General features: G+C 49.1%; 5 protein-coding genes across 11 annotated transcripts; 2 read left to right on the top strand and 3 right to left on the bottom strand.

Annotated features, from left to right (window-relative positions):
- The first annotated feature begins 3,826 nt into the window (after positions 1-3,826).
- LOC9647269 (ATP-dependent RNA helicase eIF4A) lies at positions 3,827-4,309 on the top strand. Its single transcript, XM_024663869.1, has one exon. It carries the CDS (start codon positions 3,827-3,829, stop codon positions 4,307-4,309), a length of 483 nt encoding a protein of 160 aa, XP_024519637.1.
- A 2,561-nt stretch (positions 4,310-6,870) lies between these two features.
- On the bottom strand, positions 6,871-8,289 carry LOC9647291 (E3 ubiquitin-protein ligase RNF25). Of its 3 annotated transcripts, none has more exons than XM_024663889.1 (6): positions 8,271-8,289; positions 8,060-8,214; positions 7,963-8,001; positions 7,768-7,908; positions 7,582-7,714; positions 6,871-7,515 (listed from the first exon to the last, which is right to left on the bottom strand). In XM_024663889.1, exons 2-6 carry the CDS (start codon positions 8,118-8,120, stop codon positions 7,158-7,160), a joined length of 732 nt encoding a protein of 243 aa, XP_024519657.1. In that variant the 5' UTR covers positions 8,121-8,214; positions 8,271-8,289; the 3' UTR covers positions 6,871-7,157. The 3 variants fall into 3 exon arrangements, with proteins under 3 accessions (XP_024519657.1, XP_002990095.2, XP_024519658.1); XM_002990049.2 differs by having other exon boundaries at positions 7,582-7,721; positions 7,768-7,905; XM_024663890.1 differs by having other exon boundaries at positions 7,768-7,905.
- A 128-nt stretch (positions 8,290-8,417) lies between these two features.
- LOC9647268 (protein CHROMATIN REMODELING 4) lies at positions 8,418-16,502 on the top strand. 3 transcript variants are annotated; one of them, XM_024663892.1, is made up of 16 exons: positions 8,418-8,912; positions 8,988-9,202; positions 9,283-9,320; positions 9,387-9,449; positions 9,522-9,585; positions 9,640-9,990; positions 10,052-10,153; positions 10,208-10,576; positions 10,640-10,744; positions 10,794-10,892; positions 10,941-13,310; positions 13,369-13,508; positions 13,561-13,675; positions 13,730-13,794; positions 13,849-14,467; positions 14,525-16,502. In XM_024663892.1, exons 2-16 carry the CDS (start codon positions 8,990-8,992, stop codon positions 16,331-16,333), a joined length of 6,522 nt encoding a protein of 2,173 aa, XP_024519660.1. In that variant the 5' UTR covers positions 8,418-8,912; positions 8,988-8,989; the 3' UTR covers positions 16,334-16,502. The 3 variants fall into 3 exon arrangements, with proteins under 3 accessions (XP_024519660.1, XP_024519659.1, XP_024519661.1); XM_024663891.1 differs by having other exon boundaries at positions 13,561-13,794; XM_024663893.1 differs by lacking the exon at positions 8,418-8,912 and having other exon boundaries at positions 9,096-9,207; positions 13,561-13,794.
- A 202-nt stretch (positions 16,503-16,704) lies between these two features.
- LOC9647267 (cytochrome P450 703A2) lies at positions 16,705-18,896 on the bottom strand. The gene is made up of 2 exons (XM_002990048.2): positions 17,649-18,896; positions 16,705-17,379 (listed from the first exon to the last, which is right to left on the bottom strand). The coding sequence occupies exons 1-2, from the start codon at positions 18,627-18,629 to the stop codon at positions 16,747-16,749; spliced, it is 1,614 nt and encodes a 537-aa protein (XP_002990094.2). The 5' UTR covers positions 18,630-18,896; the 3' UTR covers positions 16,705-16,746.
- Positions 18,897-19,094: 198 nt separating this feature from the next.
- On the bottom strand, positions 19,095-20,661 carry LOC9647289 (probable adenylate kinase 6, chloroplastic). 3 transcript variants are annotated; one of them, XR_002990925.1, is made up of 5 exons: positions 20,265-20,661; positions 19,935-20,075; positions 19,578-19,850; positions 19,305-19,504; positions 19,095-19,225 (listed from the first exon to the last, which is right to left on the bottom strand). XR_002990925.1 is itself a non-coding variant. In XM_024663895.1 (4 exons), exons 1-4 carry the CDS (start codon positions 20,583-20,585, stop codon positions 19,373-19,375), a joined length of 867 nt encoding a protein of 288 aa, XP_024519663.1. In that variant the 5' UTR covers positions 20,586-20,661; the 3' UTR covers positions 19,095-19,372. The 3 variants fall into 3 exon arrangements, 1 of the variants encoding a protein (XP_024519663.1); XR_002990926.1 differs by having other exon boundaries at positions 19,095-19,209; XM_024663895.1 differs by having other exon boundaries at positions 19,095-19,504.
- Between the last annotated feature and the right edge of the window lie 1,599 nt (positions 20,662-22,260).

Raw genomic sequence — 22,260 nt, 5'->3', positions numbered from 1 at the left:
ATTTTTGCTATGCTTCCTGCAAACAAATATCAAATAGAAGAACATGTGGAAAAAAATGATAAAAGTATCCAAGAATACATGGTATTGCAGATCATGTTCATCCGAGGGTGAGGAGGTTAAATATAAATATGTTCTAAATTTATGTGTTGAAGATAGCATAGCTTATGTTTAGGCTATTGCATTTCTGTAAACTCCTGAATTTAGACTTCCTGGGAGGTCACCTAGCCCAGTACTATTTAAACCCAAGGATGCTTAACCCCAAGTATCCTAAAACCCTTAAACGATTGGAAAAGGGGGTGCACTCTTGTTCATGGGCTTTTTTCCTCTATATTTGAATCCGATGGATCATCTTTCGAGTCTTTCTCTTTGGTTGCTTACAATCTACCACGCTTCCCTGCAAGTTCACGCCCTTGTGAACAGAAGCTGAAAGACATAGCTCTCCCAAGAACCCTGCTCTCTTGTCAGGTCGAGCCCAGCGGGAGCAAATTGGACCAATTAGATGTCAATCAACATGTAGTGTGATTCCCTTAGCCAACCAACAAAGTTGGACTTGAGACCGATCTGAAACCAAATATAAACTCCTAAATTTGGACTTCCCAGGAAGTCACCCAGCTCAATACTATTTAAACTCAAGGACGCTTAACCCCAAGTATCCCAAGACCCTTAACCAATTGGAAAAATGGGTGCACTCTTGTTCATGGGTCTATATTTGAACCCCATGGATCGTCTCTCAAGTCGTTTTCTTTGGTTGCTTACAATTTCATGATACTATTAAAGAAATAGTTGGTTTACCACCAATTGAATTTAAACAACTCCGAGATTTGGATTATGACAAATTTTGCTCATACATTGATGGTATTCAAGAGAAAAAGTTTGCAATAAAGATGCATTCTAGTCTCGAAAAATACCTCAATGAAGAGAGAACTAAATACATCATAGTTGGTGTGGATATATGAGATGGTCTATCTTAATTTAATTTAAATGCTCTAAAAACATAAGCCTCAAGTTGCAATCCTCATGAAAATATCTTGTCTTGAGAAATGTGCTTTCAAGTTCAATGTTTTTATTTGAATAATATATTAGTTATTTTAGAATTACTGTTTTTTTACCACATTTTATTTTCTTTAGAAAGCTTGTTTTGCATCCTGAAATTACATTTCTTTAATAGCATAATTGCACATGCTTAATGAGAGAATAAACTTTTTTATCCCTATGTTTGCCACTTTGCAGCTTCAAATCTTTGATTGTGATCTGTTTCATATATACAAGCTTGTATATGGTAATCGAATCCCATACTACTCATGGTGCCTATCACAATTTATGCAGATCTTGCAACAGCTAAACTGGTAAATAAGGTTTTGAGAAGCCTGTAACACTATTGACTGGAGAGAGTGATGTTTAGCTACTCACTCCTTGGGAGGAATAATGAATCTTAGTTCTACAATTTGCATAAATTATCCAATTTAGACTATCAAGAATCAAGAACAGCCCTAAAGTATTTTCTCTTGCAGAAGAGTCATTTATGGATAAAGGAAATAGTTATATATGTTCCATTCGAGTGATAAAATAAGTGCTTCTCTATTGTTTTCTTATGATTTTTTCTATTTTTATCTCTCTAAATTTAGCAGTGTGAGTTAAAGATACAGATGCTCCAGACAGAAATAGCATCAGCTGGAAATCAATGCTCGCTTGTGGTATCTAAATGCCTGTTTGACAGGCTCTCCAGGCATTTGCCTAGAAAGGGCACCTTGCACAAAGCCAACGTTTGACGGCTTAGTTGGCAGGATATGCCCGTTTCGGGCATCTGGATAATGACGTGAGCTTTAGGATTGGAGACAGTGGGTTCTCATAGCTGCCTGGCGGATGGAGAATGCAAAGAAGATCGTCGAGATCGATGGCTAGTGTTGGAATGCGATTGCGTCCAGAATGGACTTCCAAGAGATGGCTTGCTGTAGTTTGCTAAGGAGCTTCCGTTGGGCAGTGCCACCGGAGAAATCGTACGTGATCTATTCTAACAAATGACTATGCGCTTGGTTTCGGTGGAATTCGTCCACTCCCCGATAAATTCTTCGCTCTTGTCGCTGTGGCACTCCTCTCGGGCCTTTTGCTCTTGCCGTGTTTCCACTCCCAGATTGCGGTCCTCAGATCGTCCATCATGGAGATGCTGACAAGGAAAGGCGCGAGCTTGACAAGCTCCTGTGGCACTCGAGAAGGAGGAGATGGGCAGGCATTGTTCTTGTACGTCTCGGGCTTGTCATCAATCACCACAACCTTCTTCATGTCCCTTCCCTGTCCCTGTCCCAGGAGCGCCGCCGGTTTGATCACAAAATCTATGCAAGAGTTACCATAGAGGTGGTCATGGCCGCGGTCGTCGATCATCTTCTCGGCACACTCCTGCGTCCCCGCGGTGAAGATGACCACTTCGTACGCCCCCTTGACCGCCTCGAGGAATTGGTCGAGGCCGGGCCGCTTCACGCCGGGGCCTGGATAAACTCTTCCTTTTGCCCTAAACCGGCCCTTGGGTTTGGTGCCATGGCATCAAGCTGCGATTTTGAGGAAGCTCTAGCTGCGGCTGCCAGTGGCATCAACGTAAGAGAGATTGAGATCTCGAGAGCTAGTCGTGTAGGCTCACAGTTCGTGCCGCTTTGCAGGCATGCATGTGACCCTTGTGGTCACGAGCGCGGCCAAAATCCCATTGTTGTTGCAACTCCTGCGCTCCCGAGCAATCTCTAATTGTTGGGGGCTGGTAGGGCGCATGAGCGAGGACGAATGGACGCTGCGAGCCTTGAGCTTTGTGGTGGCCACCCCGGAGGAAGTCCGTGGCACCGCTTTGTTTTCCTCCCGCCTTGAGGCGCTTGTGCTGGACAAAGCAGCTGTGGCGCAAAACACTTTTTTCCACGAGGTTTGTCCTTGGCTTTGGTTCACTCACACTAAGTGTGTCGCTCGTGCGCAGCTCTTGTATGAATCACAACGTCGTAAGCTTCCCGTGTTTCCTGCGCAACCACGAGTACCAGTCTTTCGGAGGTTTGGAATTTTGTTTTCTTCTGCTCTCGCTCAACTCTACACTGTCCATCAGGCCGTGGCAGCGCGGCGTGAGCGCAATGAAGGGCTGGGTGGATCCCAGGGACCGCTCCAGTGTCAAGGGGGAGCTGCGTTCCTCCTTGGAGGAAACTCTACCAGGTGATATATACACTACCAGGATTGATTAGCCTTGCTCAAGTTAGTGTCCTTTGTGTTTTGCCAGAAGTGCTGTCTTGCTCTGGCCTTGGAGACTCGTGGTTTGACTCAGCTGTGGAAAGCTTTGCCGATGGTGACAGCATAGTGCAGCAGGACTGGTCCGCGATTCTGAGCTACATGCCTGGCGTCTTCCGTCGCCTTGCTCGCGGAGATGAATGGCTCACGCTTGTCCTGGCACCCGACTGCAGGGCTGCTCCCATCGCCCAGTTTATGCAAGTGTTTGCTCGTCACTTCGGACTGCCAGAAGAGCTGGTTGGCCTCCAAGCGGCCAGCCGAGTTGCCATTGGTTCCCCCGAGAGATTTCACGCAAGCAACAGGTTGAGCGACGTCTGCCAGCTCATACTGGTCGAGGCGGACAAGCTCTTTGCGTCACACAGGCCCGAGGTGAGCTCGCTTCGCTCTCTCTCTCGTGGTCACTTACGTAGCTGTCTTGCCTTGTGTGTCACAGATGGAGTGGATCGTGGAGCGGCTGGAAGAGGATGTCCAGATCGGTTTGCACTCGGAGACGCTGTCTCCTGAGGTGGAAGACCTGGCGTCGAGGTTTGCCGAGGGCCATCGGTGGGAAAGGCTAGCCAAGGCCGGCGCCAGCATGGATGGCGTCCGCCAGTTCTACGCTCGCGTGGACGATGAGAGCTGCAAACTAGACGAGCTATGCCGGCTGTGCAAAGAGCTGAGGCGGCGCTTCAAAGTCCAGGCGGCGGTGGTGTGCAACAGCAGTGCCAGGGTGGTGGAGGTGGCGGAGGAGATGAGGAAGCGGGGCTTGTCCGCGTTTGGGATTCACAGCGGCATGGGCGAGAGGGAGGTGGAGCTTATCAAGCGGAGCGAGCAAAGGTCCGTGATCGTCACAGATCATGGCTGCTCCAAGGGAGCTCGAGACGTGATCAACTTTGAGATGCCACTGTCTCCCGGGGACTACTTTCAGCGTGCTTCCAAGCTCCGGGACCAGGTGACCAAAGTGGTGATTAGTCTTGTTGTGGGGGGGCAAGAGTGTGAGCTACTGGATCGCGTGAGGAGTCTGTATGGGGTCGACATAGATTTGCTGCCTTCTCAGCCCAAGAGACCTGTATTATGATGTAGTAATGTGACCATCTTCGTAATCTAGTTTTGAAGAAGGGTCCAGTGTTTTGTGTGCAATCTGAGGTTGGCACCGGCAAATCTTGCAACACTAGAACTCAGGAATTAGTCCATGAATTTGCAAACCTGGTGTCTACAATCAGTCTTTCATGTGGCTTGAGCTCCGCAAAGACTCAAGCTGTAGACAATTCTTTCAACATCGACCAGTTTAAGCTCTTCATTAACATCCCAAATTTTCCTTAAATTCACCCTTAATTTTAAGAGTAAGTGTCAAAAGGCCCAACACTTATGTTCAGCTTCACACAAACTTTGTTATCAATCCCACCATTAACTTAGAATTTTTACATTAGAAGATTTTAACCTAATTTAAAATTTTAATGTTATTCTTTTCAAGTCAATTATAGTATTAGTCATTTTTTGTAATAAAAACTTTGGATAATGATAACTTTGTTCACATTCCTATTAAATTAGCTAATTTAGCCATTAAATTATACCTAACAACGTTAGACTTGATTTAGCAGTGGCGGTGGCAACTGGCACCCCAAGAACAAAAACTCAGAGGAATGTCAAGCATGCGATGGAAGAGGATTCCACAAGCAAGGAATCAAAATTTCCCTTGTGTAAATAACAAAAAATGATGGATCACACAGCAAGAACTTCCTCAATCACTAGCACCGTAAGAACAAAGATCTCTATGGAAGAAGAAGGATTAAGAAATCACGAAAATTTCCAGGAATCGAGAGCTTTACCTTGTGTGAGAGGGGAAGTCTTCATGGACAGGCCACAATCCCTTGCAAACATAGCAATCTGCTGGGCAGGTCTGCTGCATTGTCCCCAACAGCAGTGCCATTGCAAGATTGGTCCATGAGCACATAGGGCGTGTTGGTGACTACCACGCTACACTCTTTGCACTTTTTGTCCAGCCCCATGCTAAACGACCGACACAATCTCCAGCTGCAGCAGCCTCACCACTGCCAATGCCTCGAACTTGTGATTGACAACAAGCTTGAATCTGGCTCCTGAGTGTTGCAGCAGCATCACAAGTGAAATATTTCATGGAATAATTTAATCCTAATGCTACAAAAGTGTAGCATTAGGATTTATGCAAAAAATGCAAAAGAAATTCTAGCTTACTTTAATGTTAATTTCTGGTGTGAACAAGTTACCATTAAATTCAACAATTAAAATAGAGTTTGCATTCACACCAATACTTAAAGTTATACTTAAATATTAACAAACCCAGTCTTCTCTGCAAGCTTGGCTGCAATGGTTGTCCAGCAAGCTGGAGGTGGTTAGACACTTCTCACGACTCTCAGCTCTGCCTGCAAGATACTCTTCCCTCTTGAGATCAATTAGAGCATGAGTCTCAGCTGAAGTTTAGCTGTGTCCTCTTTTTTGCCTTGACATTGGATCATCTTCAAGTAGCTCCACATCTGCTATTTCCTCAGCTGTTGCTTCCTCGTTGCTAATCCCTCAACATTCACCTCTAGTCTCTCCAACTTGATGAAAATGATATAAATGCATTCTAGGAATACCTGGCTTGCATGTGTGTGAATATGAATGCAGAAGAAGGTGAAGGTGGCAACATTGTCAAAGAAGCTGAGCACCGAGTTCCAAGAGATGAGTCCATGCGGCATGGCAGGTTAGTTATTCGCTGTTAGGTTGAATGGGAATATGCTATACTCAACACATTAGAGCCAGGAACATGGTGGTGGATGAGGAGTCTCTTCCACAATATGTTACAACATATTGTCCAAGCACTTGAAGATGAAGATGGAGAGAAGCTTACCAAGCTCACCAGAAAGGTTATGGAAATTTATCCTTCTTTACGAATTCAAACCAGGATGAAGAAGATCTGGAAGAACTTGGGCAGCTTGACTTCTCCTGCACGGTTTGCAAAAGACGAAGATGAAGAAGACAATACAATTATGCATTTTTATATTCGATTAATAATAAAAACACATTTTGACTCGTATCAGTTGTGTCAGTTGCGAGAACTTGTATCACAACCTGATGTAGTATGATCAAGTACCATCATACTACACCAGATTAAGTTGTAGCAACTGATACGGCATCACGAGGCACGCAGGCCCTTCACCGAGATCCTCCCAGCCACGCCAAATGGTATCTCCCAGCCTCCATCCAAAGTCCTGGAGCACTGCTCTTCCCAGCATCCTGGCATGGCTGCACGCCATGAGATCATCAAGTCAGTCCCTTCTTCTTTGTTTTCTTGGATGGAGCACTGATGAGAAAGAAGGTCGAGGCTCATGGACTCCCAGCACAGCGATTCACAGCGGCATGGGAGCAAGGACCTCAGAGTGGCCCAAGATGGAGGAACATGAGCATGGGAATGGAGGGTGTGAGAAGACCCCCACAACAAACTTGCAAACTTGTTTGCACAGTCCCATGCTTCCTGCTGGGCACTGCAAGACTGCCAAAACAAAATATAGATAGATAGATAGATTTATAAGTTATTCGTGTATGCTTGAGGGCTCCTAACAACTCCCACAGAACTAGAAGAAATTAATTTGTTAGTTCGTCAAGGCATCTTGCAAAATCTTGTAAAAACGTAAGAGACATGCCCAGCCTGGGATATGCTGTGATTATGGCATTCCAACACACGTTGTCTCTACTGAGAATAGTAAGCAACATAGCCATTGCGATCGTTCCTACGTCGGCAGTGCCATGACTGAAAGAAAAAAACAGAAAAACGAGGCGATGTAGCGATATAGCTTTTCAACGAATTCGTGAGTAGCGTTGTTGAGCTTCACTTCTTCTTCCCCGGTTCGTGACGCTAGACGCAGCGTCCGATTTGCCGAAAAGTCTGTATCATATTCTTCTGCTCTCTATCTGAATTCTTCGCCAGATTGCTTGCGAAGCCACTGCCTCTTTGCTGCATGCGCCGAGTGTTTCTTCTTGTTTCGATGGCTCGCATGGGTGTCATAGACAGGAAGTTGTGCCCACTCAGACGAATCGCTAGAAGTGGAAACGGTTGAATGTGAAACTTCTGGCATTTGCTCGCAGAGAACCACCGCTACTGCCGTTTCATCTGGCTCGCCTCGAGTTTCAACGCCAACAGTTGATCCTCTCGAGCATATCTCTTTTACATGAGCGACGTCTTGCGTGTGAATCTCGGCCCGGCAAACCGGACAAGACGCAGTGGAGTCTGCAGGAAGCCACTTCCACCAGTCCGAGAAACAATCACTGCGAGCGAAGTTTGTGAGAAAAAATGAAAAGAACAAACGAGAGAGAAAAAAAGAGAGGAAATACCTGTGGAAGCAATGGAAGCAGGACATGAGCTTCATGTAATGTTGATGAGCGTGATCCAATGCAGGATCCACCAAAGGAAACAAGCAAAAGCAGCAATCTCCTTCCGGATAGTTGTTTGATGTCAAAAAATCCACTGCAAACTGGAAGCTAGAATGAATGAACCATTTCTTTGTGATTCATGCATACCTCTGAGATTGTGACCAGCATCGGCTCGTTGGACAAACGATTTGCCTCCAGCTCCAGGCCAGTGAGGAGATTGATCTGCCGAGACACATCCAATCCCTTGACAAGCACAAGCTCGAATTTTGGGGGATGGCTTGGATACTACTGCACACACATTCTCCAGCCAGTTTGCCAAATGGAACTTCGCAAATTCACTACCTTGTCGCCTGCCTTGATCGAGAGAACAATCTCCACAAACTGCCCCAAGAAACTCTCGAATGAATGTGGATCGATTGCAAGAAGGCGAAACGTTTACCTGCAAAGGAAGCTCGTCCGCCGTGCGCGGCTTGAGAAGGACCTCCAAATGAGGAGGCCATCGCTGCAAAATCCTACAATCGTGGCGATACACGGCATCCATTGCCTCGAGCTCCAAGCTCACGTCCTCCATCTCCTCCCCGGGAAGAACAAATTCTAGGGTTTAACATTAGGGTAGCGTGAAATATTCTAAAAGAAATAAGAGTTCTTACAGCGCAGTGGAATATTCGCCTGTGGTGTGTGATCTTCCCGCGGTTTTCGAGACGAAGGGGAGAAGAAGTTGCCGGCCGACAAGCCGGCGGCGACGGCGCCGGAAAGCACGACCGGCACACGCAGCGTTACAATACGGCTAGGAGCGTAGGCTACGGGCTCTAGCGCCAATGGCCGGCGCGAGAATACGTATCAATACGCGCATCGATATAATGAGAAAGTACAACAGACGAACAGGGAAGAGGTGAGCGCTGTGTGCGGAGGGGGCGGCCCCCGCCACGCGGCGCCCTGCCACTGGCGGGAGACCAGCGATGCCAATGCTGCCACGCCACGTGGATGCCGTCATTGTCTCCCTCTCTCATTACACTGTGGGCGCTACCATTCGTTCGTGGCGAGGAGGAGAAGAGCTTGTCTCGTATCGCCAGTGTCGATCGCCGCGAGGTCTAGGGTTTTCGTGGAGCGGAGGCGCTGTGGAACGGCTAGGCCGCGGCCGCGAGGCGCCAGTGATTGCGCCAGCATTTGATCGGCTTCCGGGGGATTTTAGGGTGCCCGCGAGGTTTTGATCGGGTTTTAGGGCTTGCGGGAGGAGGAAGAAGGAGGAGCTGGGAAGCCGTCCGAGAATGCGAAGAATTTCGTTCCACGGGGTATGTGGTTTTGTTTTTGCCTTTGTCTCATTTATTAGCTTTAGCGTGTCTAAAGAGAATGAGGCACCTATATAGATATGACGCTGGAGAATGGCGCTACTATAGAAAAATCGAATGACTCCTCTCCAAAGTACTCGAAGAAACGTCGCAATGGCCGCAAAAATGGTGGAGCGAAGATCTGGGCTGCGGCATCCGATGAGTTGCATGCTTCCAACGACGAGGCCGAGGCGTTCGAGCCGGATAGTCTTGTCTGGGCGAGGATCGAGGAAAGCCTCTGGTGGCCTGCATTTGTAAGGTTTTTTCCTTGTATTCGCTCGGTTGCCTCCATTCCCAGCACTGTATTGATATCTTCCGTGTTTTGGTTTCACAGGTCCCATCTCTTGAAAACTTGCCGCTCTCTGTCTTAAGGTGACTACACTTCTTCTTGTGGTTTTGCTTTTTGGTCTCACTCACACTTTACTCTTCGTCGTCAAGGCAAAAGCAGGAAGGCTGGGTTTGCGTTAAGTATTACAACAATGCTCTTTGCAACTCCTGCTTGTAAGACTCGCAAACCATTTTTTTTTTTTTTTTCTTGTTCTTCTCAGTGTTGAATTTTCTACTCTTGCGTAGTGCCTGGTTGGAACCCAAAGACATTGTGCTCTATAACGGTGACACGGACATCTTTTGCCAGCAGGTACTTGGCTCTTCCTTTGGTTCATTGCTCCCGGATTGATGTGTTGACATACAGATTATGCCAGAATCGCCCGAGACTGAAAAGTTTCAAGCGGCTTTAGCTGAGTTGCAAGAATCTTACAAGGCTCGTTTTAGCGACAGCGATGTAGCTACCGAGCTCCCTGCGGCCAACAATAATGTGGGAGCCGCGTTAGAGGATCGAATTAACTTAGACAAGGAACTTTTGAGGAAGCGGAAAAGTGGCCAAGATGGTGTAGAAGAAGACGGTAGCATAGCTGGGATGGAAAACGAAGAAGGTTCTCGGAAGCGGATCTTGAAGTTGAGGATTACGAGGTCTTCAGCACCACATGAAACGCCTACTGCGGATCGGAATTCTCCCTCGAAAAGAACCAGGGGATCTGATGGGGTTTGCATTTACAGTCAAGAATTCACTTTTTATGGTGGCTTACGCTGTTTTTGTTTTGCAGTCTTTTTTCGAATGTATGGTTTGCCAATCTGGCGGAAATCTTCTTTGCTGTGACCATTGTCCCCGCGTGTACCATCTCCATTGTCTGAGCCCGCCTCTAAAGGTAAGACAATTCTTAAACGCGGTGCGTTCTATAATTTGTGCCCTTCTTGTGAAGCGTGCCCCGACAGGTAAATGGCGATGCCCAGACTGTATAGGAGAATCGGAAAAACCACTGGCAGAGACGGTGGCTGCGAAGAACACTGAAACTGCAAAAGAAGTACGGAGCGAGTCTGAAAGCAAGAACCAAGCTCCAAATGGTGAAATTCTCAACATCTCTAACGAAAAATCGCATAAGCGGAGCAGAGATGATATGATCAAAAGATTTAAGAAGAAGTCGAGGCTTGACGATCCCGCAGCTGACAAATGCCCGCCTTGTGGACTGAATAAACAGTCGTCCGAGACTTTACTGGATAATGGAAGTTCATTTGGCCCAGATGGACTTCTTGACGAGGGAGAGGAATTGAATAGTACGCCAAATGTGAAGGTACTCTTTTACTTAAATCATTTTACGTGACAAAATCCCGTTTGATTCTTGTGTAATTTGCAGAGCCTGCCTGCCTGTGACAGTTGTGGTAACACTGGTGGCTCGCTACTCAAATGCGGACGTTGTGGCAAATCCTTCCATCTTTTATGTATGGACGCTCCTTTCAAGGTACTCAATCTAGTAACTTCTTCTTTCTCTTATCCTTTTTTTTCATCAGAGAATGCCAAGGAGCCGCTGGCTGTGCTCGGAATGTAGTCCGCTTGATTCTAGAAAGCGCAAGGAAGAACAACCTATTCTCCCTGCTGCTGCTTTTGAGGTTTAGTGTGACTACGTATTTATATTCTTGTCTTAACTTTGTTTGCAGGTTGATCGAATTGTGGGATGTCGGCCACAACCATTAGCCCCGAAGTCTGTGGAAAGATGCGAGACAGAAGAAAAGAACAAGGTGGACGTCGACACTACGGTTCATATTGTTGGGGCTTCAGAGGGCGATGTCCAGGACGAAGAGGTAGACGGAAAGATAGAACTAGAACCAGAGAAAACTACTGTAGACGAGGCTATAGACGGTGAACAACCGGAGGGGGATGGGATTGCAAAAGTTGAGCTGCAGCCTCCAGAGGAATTAGAGTACCTGGTGAAATGGGTGGGAAAATCTCACGTGCACAACGAGTGGGTTTGCGAATCGCGTTTGAAGACTCTTGCAAAACGGAAGCTGGAGAACTACAAAGGCAAGCACGGAACTGTTCCAAAGAATCTGGTAGACGACAGATGGACGCAACCTCAAAGGATCATTGCTCGCAGGAAGGGACAAGATCAAGCCGAGGAAGTGCTGGTGAAGTGGTATAGTCTACCTTACGATGAATGTACGTGGGAACGGCTTGATGCTGCTTTAGTTCCGGGACTTTTGGACTTGCTGGCAACGTTCCAACTGTTCGAAAGCGAAGCATTGTCGAGCTCAGAAAGCCGGAAGGTGAAAGACGGACAGGGTGAGCTGGAAGCTGTCAAAGAGCAACCGGTAGAATTGCAAGGTGGCCAGCTCTTTCCTCATCAAATGGAAGCCCTCAACTGGCTTCGGAAGTGCTGGCACAAGAAGAAGAACGTTATACTCGCGGATGAGATGGGACTGGGAAAGACCATATCCGCCTGCGCGTTTTTGTCGTCGTTGCACTACGAGTTTAAAGTACGCGGGCCTTGCTTAGTGCTGGTTCCATTGTCGACGATGCCAAATTGGATGGCAGAGTTTGCACTTTGGGCCCCGGGTTTGAACGTCATCGAATACCACGGTAGCGTCAAGGCAAGAGCAGTCATCCGTCAGTACGAGTGGTACGCTTCCAGTCACGGCAGCAAGAAACAGCGGGCATACAAGTTCAAGGTGATGCTTACGAATTACGAGACTGTTATCAACGATCCCACGCCGTTGAGGTCTTTGCCTTGGGAAGCTCTCGTGGTTGACGAAGGTCACAGGCTGAAGAACTCAGGCAGCAAGCTCTTCACTCTCCTGAATACGTTTTCTTTTGCTCATCGGGTCTTGATGACTGGAACGCCGATGCAGAACAATCTTGGCGAGATGTACAACCTGCTAAACTTCTTGCTACCGGAGAAGTTCCCATCCCTGGCGGCGTTTCAGGAAAAGTTTAGTGCCTTGAGCACGGCCGAGCAAGTTGAAGAGATACGGAAGCTGGTGACGCCTCATATGCTAAGGAGGCTCAAGAAGGATGCAATGCAAGGCATCCCTCCAAAGGCAGAGAGGGTCGTTTTAGTGGAGTTGAGCGCAGTACAGGCAGAGTACTACCGGGCCTTACTTACAAAAAACTACCAGCTGCTACGGCAAGGAACCAAGAGCCAGCAGTCGATGATCAACATTATCATGCAGCTCAGAAAAGTTTGCAACCATCCTTATCTTATCCCGGGTACTGAACCAGAATCCGGGACGGGCGAGTTTTTGCATGAGATGCGTATCAAAGCTTCTGCAAAGCTAACTCTTCTCCATTCCATGCTTGGGTCACTGAAGAAAGAAGGACACCGGGTTCTCATCTTCTCGCAGATGACGAAGCTGCTAGATATACTTGAAGACTATTTGACTTTCGAGTTCGGGCATGATTCTTACGAGAGAGTGGACGGGTCTGTTCCAGTGGCTGAACGACAGGCAGCCATTCGCAGATACAACAAGGATACGTCGCGCTTTGTCTTCTTGCTTTCAACTCGCTCGTGTGGACTGGGGATCAACTTGGCTACTGCAGATACTGTTATCATTTACGATTCCGACTTCAATCCTCACGCAGACATCCAGGCAATGAACCGAGCGCATCGAATCGGGCAGTCCAAAAAACTGCTCGTTTATCGGCTGCTAGTTCGTGGAAGCGTGGAGGAACGTATTCTACACCTTGCAAAAAAGAAGCTTGAGTTGGAACAGCTATTTGCAAGCAAGTCCGGATCACAAAAGGAAATCGAAGACATTCTTCAATGGGGTGCCGAGGATCTTTTCGGAGAGCCCCCGGAGAAAGAGAAAACAGGTGCAGAGTCTCCTCCGGGAGCTAGTACTCAGGCACAGGATGAGAAGCCGAAGAAAAAAGTTGGCGGCCTCGGAGATGTTTATGACGACAAGTGCCATGAAACCGGACGGTCCAAAGTGATTTGGGATGATCTTGCCATTAAAAGACTCTTGGACAGAGCCTCAGTGGTTCCGGACTCCGCGGAAGCCGATGGAGAAGGCGACATGCTTGGTTCTATCAAGGCAAGTGTTAGAAAAGGCTCTTTCAGGAAGATGATGATAGCGTGTTGATTTGCCACAGGCTTGGGACTCTACTGAGCAAGAACACGACGCGATTGAGGAACATGCGGACCAGGCTGTTAAAGGCTCCGGTGCAAATGCGGGTGAACCGAAGCCTGGAAATGAAGAAGACAACAAGTGGGAAAGGCTACTTCGAATCAGGTAAGTCACAGGCGTTTGTCGTATTTTTCACAGGCCTAACAACTTTCCACAGGTGGGAAAAGCTGCAATCGGAAGAAGAAGCGGTTCTTGGTCGTGGAAAGAGGCAACGAAAAGTAATTTCATACAACGAATGTGCTGCTCCAAAGTCGAAAGATGTTTCTAGTGATGTAAGTCTGTTTGCTTGCTTCAGTGCGCTACTTCTTACACTGAAATTTACGCAGTCCGACGATATGGAGGAACCGGAGCCGGAGTATACTCCAGCTGGCCAAGCTCTAAAGCTGAAACTGTAAGATTTACTTGCATTTCGTGCTCTCAGCTTGTCCATTTTTCTTTTTTGCAGTGCCAGGCTTCGAGCAAGGCAGAAAGCCCGCATAGCCCTTCGGTATGCAGCTCCTGCACATGTTGATGGTGTACCGTTTCTAGCTCCATGTCACTTCCGGGAAGCAGTTAACGAGCTGAAGCAACATGGAGGCTGCCCAGACCTTAGGCCACCAGATATACTCTCGCGAAACTTCAAGGACTGTTTTCCTCTACCTGAACCGGTTGACGAGGCACTCATGCAGAAAGCTCTAGCGTCAAGGTTGTCAAAAATGGGGGATGGCGTTTCAGATGACAGACTTCCGGTGGGCGACTTGAATCTGTTTCCCGGGAGCATGCCACCTTCTTTACCCGACGGTGTAAGCCAGGGTTCGACTTTCAGGCATCTGTTACCGCCGCTACCGCCGAAGACACCTTTCGCGGCTGGCTTCGTGTCCCAGGGCTTGCCAGTTCACTTTGAGAACCCAAGCAGAAGTTTTCTTCATGGTCCGTTTGCCCAGTCGAAAGCTGACGTTTTGGAGAACAGTGACAGGATTCGCGACGCTGAAAAGAAGTTTTCAGTTGATCTTTCCTCCCTGGACGCATCAAGGCAGGCAGACGAGGGGTGCCAAATCAATCATGTTGATCTGAATAAAGACGCTGTAAGTTCTTTGGCTTTTGTTTCTTCTCTCATTAATTCCTATGTTCTTTTTGTGCAGGCCACAAAACGTGACGATAGTTCCCCTTTTGAACCAAAAGTGCCACCATTGGAACAGGGACAAAGTAATCTGTCCATGTCTCTCACACTTGGCAATGCAGCGGGAGAAGGGACGCCTTACAAGCTGCCGGGAAAGTTTAGCTTTAGTGACAAGGAGGCAAGGATAGATCCGGCGGCACTACAACTCGAGCCTGACTATATCGGAGGCTTGAAACAGGCTGGTGGTCGATCAGATTCATGGACAGAGGACGAACTGGATGCATTGTGGATTGCAGTGAGAAGACATGGCAGGGGGAACTGGATGAGTATGCTACAGGATCCTAAGCTATGCTTCTCGAAGCGCAGGACTGTCATCGACTTAGCAGAGCGTTGGCAAGCGGAGGAAGCAAAGTTGCTGGGAAAGCATGAAGGCCAGGAACTGGAGCGTTACTCGAAACCGAAGAGAGACAGGCGCAGGCACAGGAAAGACAGGCCAGAGCATGGCAAGTTTTCTCCGTATGAGTTCCGGAGCAAGGCTGCCATGCGCAGTGGAGTCAAGGAGCTGTCGAAACTGGTTCCAAACTTTGCGGACTTCAACTTTCCGGGGCTGCGGGAACGTCCAGGTCCTTTTGACAGGCCCGAGCTTCCGAGCGGTGTTCTTGACAAGTTTCACGAGTCTCCTCCAGGTCTCTACGGAGCTCCGCAGCTGCCTAGCTTCAACTTCGATGGCACAGGAATGGCTCCTCCTCCACTTCCTCCTCCGCTACCCTTGAAACAATCCAGCGGTGGAGGCGGGGGTGGCGGCGGCGGTGGCCAAAGTTCTACCGCAGAAAAGCCGTCGAAGCTGCCGCATTGGTTAAAGGAAGCTTTCAGCGTGGCACCAGCGCCAGAGGCGTCATTGTCGCCTCACGTAGCAGCAGTGGCTCAAGCGGTGTCAATCCTTCACAAGAATCACAAGCCACTTTTAGCGTCCTGGACACATTCGTGGCACCCGCTCGTTCCACCCCGGGAGCTTCCAAAGCGCAAGAAGAAGAAGAAACACCGGAGCCACGAGCAAGTCCCTGCCGAGGTTGGAGGAGGCGGCGGGGTGACACCACCGCCACCATTGCCACCATTGCCAGCGTTACCAGCGTTACCGCCACCACCACCCGGTCCAGGAGCTCAAACTTCAGGTACTCACTTCCAACCTGTACATTTACCATCCTTCTCGTTCTCTAGGAGCTTACTAGAGCCTCTCCCGTTAATCCCTCCAGTCCCGTTGCTCTCCTCCGACTCCGATCTTAAACACAGGACTAGTGGTAGCAGCAGTAGTGCTAGAGCAGCTCCATTTTTCCCAGAGCTCTTCCCTCCTCCTAATTATCCTCCTCTTCCTCCCTTTCGATCCAAGTTCCTGGATGGTCCTCCCGAGAGTAGTAGCTTAAGGCCGGAAGTCCCCCAGTTTCTACCACAGCAGCACAACAATTTTGGTTCATCGAAGCACAGACGCAGAGATAGTCACAGGCGCAAGCATCAGGTTGACACCACTAGCAGATCGTCGGATCGAGCAGAGCTGCCACCTTGGTTGATGTCACCGCCACCTCGGCCGCCACCACCACCACCACCACCACCAAGTTTCCAATCCACAGCAGCAGCAGCAGCAGTAGCAATGCCGGAAGTAGCAGCGGTGGAGAGACGAAGAAAGGCTCAAGCAGCGACTAGAGATCATGGTGACGGTGACGATTCATCCAGTGACACTCACTCGGACCCGGAGATCCGGAAGAATGGAGACGAGGACGTGGATGGCTTCCTCGAGGTGTCGTCCGAAGGAACAGTCTCGGACAACCAGCGATAGGAAAAAAAACGAAGAAGAAACATTCGAGATTTTACGGGAGATGTTAGGAAACCTCTCTTCTCTCTGGCGCGGGCGCATTGCTATCTAAGATTTGATTGATTCTAGTGGAAAGCTTTTTGCTTAGAAATGGATAATTGATTGATAGAAATCGGCCTCAAGCTTTGTCAAAGGACACCAGAACAAATCGATTGATTGATTGATTGAGTGATGGATGACATCATAGCATTCGATCCGCCGTTCCAATCCAATGACCAGATTAGATGAGGACGCATTGAATTCGCGTTCAAACCGCGAGCTTCGCCGCGCCTTCTCAAACTTCGTCTTCTCCCCAAGAACCCTAAAATGGAACTTTTTAAATTAAAACGGATGAGTACAGTTGGACATAAAATGTGGCAATATAGATGACGTGGCAGCTAGATCTGCTGACTGTACAGGTGATGTGGCAGCCTGGGCCTAGCGAGTGCGGTGAGCGGCTGGGCCTTCACCATCTTCCCGGGCGCGCGCTCCATGCTGAGATTCGCGGGCACCTCCCAATCGAAGGCGTGGACGAGATTGGCGAGCGCGAGGAGCACCATAGTGAGCCCCAGCGACGCCGCCGGGCACATCCGGCGCCCGGATCCGAATGGGATGAGCCGGCACTCGGGATCGCCGAATTCCACCACGGCGCCCTCGCCCAGCCCTCGCAAGTGCCGCTCCGGATCGAATTCGTGCGGCCTCTCCCACACCTGGGCGTTGCGATTGAGCGCGAAGACGTTGATGAGCACGCGCGTGTCCTTGGGGATCCCGTAGCCCGCCACGACCGCGTCCTCCATGGCGAGGTGGGGGATGAGGATCGCGCCCACCGGGTGGAGGCGGAAGGACTCCTTGAGCACCGCGCGGAGGAGCCGGAAGTGGGCGAGGTCGGACTCGTCAACGAGACGGTCAACTGAAACGACCCGGTCAACCTCTTCTCGGACCCTGGCCAGCAGGGCCGGGTCGCGGAGGAGCTCGGCCATGGCCCATTCGCACGACACGCCCGGGGTGTCCGTACCTGCGGCCATCATATCCTGGCCCAATCAAGAACAAGCACACACAGAGAATTAGAATATTTTCCAATCGAAAGAAGCGGGGGATCGATCGCTACCTAGGCCTAGGGATGCGATCGACCTAGCAGGAGGGAGGAATCGAGAGGCGCTGGAGTGGATGGATCGATCGGCGCTTGCGCGGCCAGGGATTGGATGATAGATCGCTATATAGATCAAGATATATCAAGATCAAGAATGTGGGAATGTTCTTGCAAGAACAGGGAAAGGGAAGAGGAGGATCTTGATCTTACCACCATGACGGCCTTCATCACATCCTCGGGGAGATGCGGCTCGCCATTCTCGCCGCGCAGATTGACAAGGATATCGACGAAGTTCTCCGGCTTCTTGCCAATGCGCGGCGCCAGTTCCAGCAGCAGCGCCGTGGCGAGGCCATCGATGTGCCGCATGATCTGTTTCATCCGCCGCTCCTGCCCCTGGAGATCCAAGAATCGCAGGAAGGGCAGATAATCCGAGATGTTGAAGCCGTTCATCATCAAGATCCCCCCGGCGATCATCGCCTTGAGCTCCGCGCCCACCTCGGGCCCCGGATCGCCAGGCCCGAAGTAGCGCTTGCCCAGGAGCATCCGCGTCATCATGTTGCTCGTCAGCCCATTGAAAGCGTCGCGGAGGTCCACCGCCCGGCGATCCACGGCGGCGTCGAGGATGAGCCCCAGGGTGTGGATCATCTCCATCCTGCGCAGGCGCTGGAAGCTATCCACGCTCTTGGCGGAGAAGAGCTCCAGCGTGCAAATCTTGCGCATGTTCCTCCAGTGGGCGCCGTAGGGAGCGAAGCCGATGTCCTTGCCGCCATAGGTGAGGAGCTCCGCGAGGATCACATTGCCGGGGCGCGACGCGAAGATGTGGTCCTGGATCTTGAGGAACTCCTTGATGATCGCGGGATCGTCCGAGACGACGTGGGGGATGGCGCCCAGGCGGAGATAGACGAGAGGGCCGTAAGCCCGCGTGAGCTTCATCATCCCTTCGTGGGGGACGGTGCCTACGTCGAGGAGATTGCCGATGATTGGCCATCCTCTCGGCCCGGGAGGAAGAGGAGGCGAGCTCGAAGAACTAGAGCCGGAGCTACTAGAACTGGACGAGGATTTCCTCCTGGCTCCTCTGGAAGAAGGGAGATTCAAGAGAAGTAGCAGCAGCACTAGGAGCGATCCCGCGACGGCCAACTTGAGGTAGAGCTCCGGAGTGGAGGAGCTCAAGAGCTGTGGGATTTCCACCATGGCGAGAGATCGATTGACCGTGGCACTCTCACAGGATTTCGCTCGTAAGTTATATCTATCTCTCACTCTTTTGCTCTACAGATTGTTCTTCCAGGACTTTCACTCACACTCGCGACACTTCATCATCCAGGACGGCCGTAGACACACACGACACGATTTCCTCGATGGAAGCCTCTGACTTGATTTACAGTAACGCAGCGGCTATTGTTGCGGCTATTTGTTGCGGCCTCCAAGAGCCAGTCAGGGTTTTTTCAACGGGGTTTAAGTGACACTACGCACGAATGCGAGAAAAAATTTCTCTTTTGTTCTCTTGTGTTTTTCCAAGTTCTAATGGTTTTCTTAGTTTCCTTCCTTTTAGGTGCACCGACTCAAGGTGCGCAATTAATCAGATTATTCGTACTTTATGTTCGATCCGTTTGACACCGCTGCTGCGCAGAAACTTTTATGAAGGACGACTCTTTCGGCTTCGGTTGAACATACGAAATTTTTATTCGGGATCCCAGCACCTTTTTTTCCTTTTTTTTCTAGCTGGGATGCCGTAGCTGCTGGCTGTTTGCCCGGATAAATTATTTCTACCTCCCTGCAAAGAGAAGAGGCTAAACAAATAAAATAATCTCATGTCTCATCGTCTGTCTCTCAATTCAAGCCTGCGTGAGTATGTTCTTGAGAACTTACCTGTGGAATCCACTGCAAAAATCTGTTTTTGTCATCCGGAGATGGTGGAATCGCGAACCTTGCTGCGGCTATGGTACCATTCCCTTGTTTTCTACGTTTAGCGCAGCCAAGAGCCTGGGCCAGGTCTCGGGAATTCCTCCACACACATCAAAGTCCTGGAGTTTGTTTCGCTCGCGATAGTAATCTTCTACTGGTTTGGACTGCAAGCCAAAGATCAAAACTTTGATGAGTCCAAAGGAGAAATAGAGAAGAAAAAAAGCGTTTTTTCCATACCTCTGCCGCATATATACGCAATCGCTCTCGCACTACTTCTTCAGTATCGTCTGTTCTGACCGTGAGAGTTGCGGCGCACGCCGGAGGTGGCAACAAAGGTGGCATAAACACTCTGGGAGAGTCCTCCGACTGCTCAACGTCGATCTTGGCGACGTTGTAAGTGCCACCGCAGTGGCTGCAAATTCTCCTCCCCAAGCACTTGAGCACGAGAACATCCTCTCGGAGCTTCAAGTTTACCACCAAATCGATTTCGACAATGTCGTCTAAAGCTTTCTGCAAAGAAAGCAAAAGTAATCCCATGAGAATGAAACAAAGAACTAGGTAGAACAATAGAAAGAAAGAAACCAAAATACCGACCGCTTGGATTGTGGTACGAGGAAATCCATCCAAAATAAATCCCGCCTCGTTGCTCAAAGCCCCTTGCTCAAACCGGTTCTTTAACATGGCAAGAATAATCTCGTCCGGCAGCAACTTCCCTTGGGCCATCAACGCGGACATCTGCCACAATATGAAACTTTTTTTGCTCAGCTCAGCTAGTCTCTAAATCCACGAGCACTGTATGCCACCAGAAAAAAAAAATGGAATTTTTAGCAGCACATGGCAGGAAATTCTTGCAAAATCTAGACATCTAGCAAGAATTGATACGCTAGATGCAAGAACACCGACCAAGGAAGCTACACAACTTACCTCTCTAGCGAGAGGAGTGGATTGCTTGAGCTCCTGCCTGACCAAGTCGCCCATAGCAATGTGAGGCACTGCTAATGTGGTTGCCAGGCGGCTGGCATAGGTTCCCTTACCAACGCCAGGGCAGCCCAAGAACACCCATTGCAAGCTCCGAGCAGTGCTCACCACAGCTGCCGCGTCTTCCTTGTGCTGCTCCTCCACCACACGGCGAACCACTGGAATGTAGGAGGAAGAATCGAGCTCCAGCGCCGATTGCGATAGGGCGCGCCCAGCGTGGATTCCTAGGAGGCGGCTAGATCTCCTTGCCGTGATGAGGGCGGCCATGGGATCGATCTCGGCAGCTCGCCTGCCCTAGAATACCGGCGCAGCGTCGAAATATCTGTGGCTGGCACTGGCGGGAATCGAACGCCGGATGGATCCATTGGTGGAAAGGTGGATATGCTATTTCCTTGTTGGGGATATTCTCTGTTTCGCTGGCGGGAATTGAACACGTGGCGTCGTCCATGGCATGAGCAAAACAACGCTTGTATTTAGGTAGCGCCTCGCGTCTACAAGCTAACGATCGATTGATCGATCGCTCTGATCGAGCTCACATTCTAGCTGACATTCTAAAGCGTGCACGACATAAGGATCCAAGCGCAACTTGCCGGTGCATCTATGACGAGGGCGCAGCTACTGTGGAGCGCATCGTTACTCCTTGCTTGCAATGTCCCAAGGTTTGCTTTGATTCCTTTTATGATCTGCTTTTACTTTAGCCGCGTGGAGATCCTAAGGTACAACAAGTGGCTTGGTTTCACTCCAGGTGAAAGAGATCATCACCATTTGCGACATCCTGTCCATTTTTCTCAGGAACTTCAGGTGTCAATTTGATCTAGAATTCTCGACACATCTTTTTCTCCTGACACGAATTAAATGCTGCTTGTTGGTGGTTGTAGGAAAGCGAGTTCTATATGTTTTACGTTCGTACCCGGATCCCACTATGAAAGTATGTCACTCTTCTGGAGCTACAGGTAATTCATTGCTCTTGTAAGTTCACGTATTTTTTATAAGCAACTTGCAGGAACAAAATGAATAGCTGTTTCTATACGCCGATTGTAGGTGAGGCGTTCGAAACATACGGGCTTATATACAGTATCAGTTAAACGAGAAGTATGTTGTGTTAAACTTTGGAGAAATGAACAGGGGCGGACGCTCTTCGAAACTGGCTATACATTGTTGTTACTGACGGGGAGCGTATTCTAGGTTTAGGAGAGCTCGGAATCCAGGTTTCTTTCTTCGTCACAAACTTTGGGTGACGAAGATCACCAAGTGCAGTATATAGAGCCAATTTCCCGATTCGAACCTGAAGGAAACTTCTTTGGTAATGTTGATTGTCAGCCTAAAATTTTTACTTGTTACGCCTCCCGATGGTTTCAGAGGTTGGAACAAATAACAAGGACCTTCTGAATGATCGTTTCTACATCGGTCTGAAACGAAAGCGAACTGTCCATTACATTGTTTTAAGCTAGGAATATGACAGCCTGCTTGACGAGTTTACGAGTGCTGTGAAGCAGGAGTATGGCGAAGGCGTTCTTGTGCAGGTATGATTCATTGTCATCTTTCTTGCTTGTTACACTAATGTGCTGTTGTTTGTCACCGAGGATCAGAAGCCTAATTGACTTACTGACAAGGCTGTTGTGAGTTTGAAAATTTTCCTAATCAGAATGCTTTCAGGTTCCTTGCAAATTATTCAACAATGCACCTTTTTTCAACATTCAGGTGAAACTTTGACGAGATAGCATGGCAAAACGAAAAGCTGTTCTTTTCCTTGATGCAAGGGACTGCTGCTGTGGTTCTTGGGGGTCTGATTGCGGCTGTGAATATTACAGGAATAAAACGGACTTATTTGCTGGTGCGGGAGAAGTGTTGTTGTCCTCTTGCCAATGGACTTTTCTTTTCCTGTCGTAGACAGGATCGGGAATTGCAGAAATTATTGCTCTCCACATCTCGAAAGAGGTAA

The sequence above is a fragment of the Selaginella moellendorffii genome, unplaced genomic scaffold (assembly GCF_000143415.4).
Source record: "Selaginella moellendorffii unplaced genomic scaffold, v1.0 SELMOscaffold_104, whole genome shotgun sequence".
Taxonomy (NCBI): Eukaryota; Viridiplantae; Streptophyta; class Lycopodiopsida; order Selaginellales; family Selaginellaceae; genus Selaginella; species Selaginella moellendorffii.
Note: the sequence above shows the minus strand (reverse complement) of the source record. Positions and strands in the feature narration are given on the sequence as shown.